This window comes from Arachis ipaensis, chromosome B08 (genome assembly GCF_000816755.2).
Source record: "Arachis ipaensis cultivar K30076 chromosome B08, Araip1.1, whole genome shotgun sequence".
Classification (NCBI taxonomy): Eukaryota; Viridiplantae; Streptophyta; class Magnoliopsida; order Fabales; family Fabaceae; genus Arachis; species Arachis ipaensis.
Genome location: NC_029792.2, coordinates 1,992,825 through 1,994,935, shown reverse-complemented (window position 1 = coordinate 1,994,935; position 2,111 = coordinate 1,992,825). Strand labels below are relative to the sequence as shown.

At 25.0% G+C, this 2,111-nt stretch overlaps 1 protein-coding gene across 1 annotated transcript in view; it reads right to left on the bottom strand.

Moving 5' to 3' along the window:
- Window positions 1-1,882, bottom strand: part of LOC107613200 (beta-glucosidase 12) — an 11,719-nt gene extending 9,837 nt beyond the window's left edge. Inside the window, exons 1-2 of the mRNA XM_016315089.2 lie at window positions 1,655-1,882; window positions 599-668 (exon numbers count right to left, since the gene is read on the bottom strand). Coding sequence (XP_016170575.2) covers window positions 599-668; window positions 1,655-1,849 — 265 coding nt within the window. The 5' untranslated portion in view covers window positions 1,850-1,882. The remainder of the gene's footprint in view (window positions 1-598; window positions 669-1,654) is intronic.

Below are 2,111 nucleotides of genomic sequence, written 5' to 3'. Positions count from 1 at the left end.
AGTAATTTCTTTTGTATAATAGCAACGCATACGTACGAACTACCTACATATGTTTGAAGAAAAAGCGCGACGACAGCAACAGCAACAATAACAACAACAAAAAATAACAACGCATATGTACATATGTTCGAAAAAGAAACATGTTATGACTTAGTTGAAAACTTAATTTTAAAAAATTTAGACATCTAACTTTATTGATTCTATAATTACCAGTATTTTTTACTCTTTATTGCTTTGACTTTTTTATATATTAAAAAGTTCATATATTAACACTTATTTTGTATCTAAATACATTGTTTTTTAATATATTAAAAAGATCAAAATGACAATTATTTCAAAACAATAATAATTATGTCTTATATATATCAGCATACAAAAAAATATATATTATTTTTCTAAATTAATTAAAGGAGGAGTAAAAATAAATAAATAAAGGGGGTGCATAGACCGGTAGCGTTTTTTTTTTCTTTTTAAAAAGAAAGGATTTCCCAATTAAAAAAGATGAAACGGCATATTGAAAGTGTTGGCCATTTCAAAGTTGGTGCATCTAAAATTTGATTAAAAAGAAAAATGAGTTAGCAAATTAAGAAGTAGTCACCTGGATATTTGTGGGTGAAGGTATCCCATATGCTTGCTCCTCTTCCACCTTCCCTTGCTGCACCTTCATACTGTATTTCTTATATGCATAATTAGCTACCATACCTTTGTTTAAACAAACAACTAGAGAGAAAATTATTTATATTTTTTATAAAATATATTAAAAATATAAGGTTTAATTATTCTGTTAGTACTTATAAATTTATTAAATTTTTAATTAAGTTTTTATATTTTTTTTAATTGGATCTTTACATTGATTTTAATTTTGCAATTAGATATTTTTCATGTCAAAAACGTTAAAATACATAATATTTCTCTTAAAAAATATGTAGTTAAAGATCTAGTTAGGTTTTTAATTGTGAATACTTTCAATTTGCAGAAAAATATTTAGTTAATTCTAATAGAAATAACCTAGTTACAAAATTAAAAATAGTGTAGAGATCTAATTAAAAAATATAAAAATTTAATTAAAAATTTAATAAAATTACAGAAACCAAGAAAATAATTAAACCAAAATATAATTATAAACTTAAATTTTTGAAGAAGCAAATAGTATCATAATACTACAAAGTACAAACATAAAAAATAGTTAAAATAAATTTCAAATAAAAAATATTTAATATACATACATATTATTTCAAACAATTTAAAATGACATTTCCGCTGATATTTTTATATGAAAACAATTAATCAAGTTATAACAATTAATGTGTGAATAATCAGCTCAGCTAGCTCTCAGCTTTTGTTAGGAAGTAGTTTAGAGATGCAATTAATCAAGTTAATTAACTAAGTAAAAGTTAGTTACCACATCCCTATATCAATAATATTTCAGAGACCATCTAAAATTGTCTTAATTAACATTCATTAATTATCGTTAAAATAATTGAATAATTTTAAATATAATAAATATGATTATAAATATTATGTTATATAAAATAACTTTAAATTTTGTGTTGTTAATATTATTTTATATGCATATATACAAATCTTTTAATGGCTCTCAGATATCAACTTCACGTGAAGTCGGCTTTACGTGAGTTTCCACCATTATGCATACCTGGTAGGATGAGGAAGCAGTTCCAAAGATGAAGGGTTTTGGAAAAGAGGTTCGGTTGAGGGAAGAAACATCAAGAATGGGAGAAACTGGTGATGCAGAAGAAGAGGAAGTGATAATAAGAGCATAGAAGAAGAAGAAGAGAGAGACAAGTACGAAAATGGGCTTGTTATTATTGGGTGCCATATATTTCTTCATCAGTTGCGTGGTTATTGATTGTATTGAGAATTTGTGACCCTTTTTATAACAAAAAATAGGTAACCTTTATTAGCCTTTTAGTTTTAGCTACCTAGCTTGTCACCCACCTATGTTTTTTTTTTTTTAAATTAAAAGTGAGATTCGAATTCGAAACTCCTAAGTGAAGATAAATAAATTATGTCATTTAGTGTTTGTTTGTGTGCTATTATTTTGATAAATGGTTATAAAGCATGTTCAGCTTATAAAAAAGAAGGAAGGTATG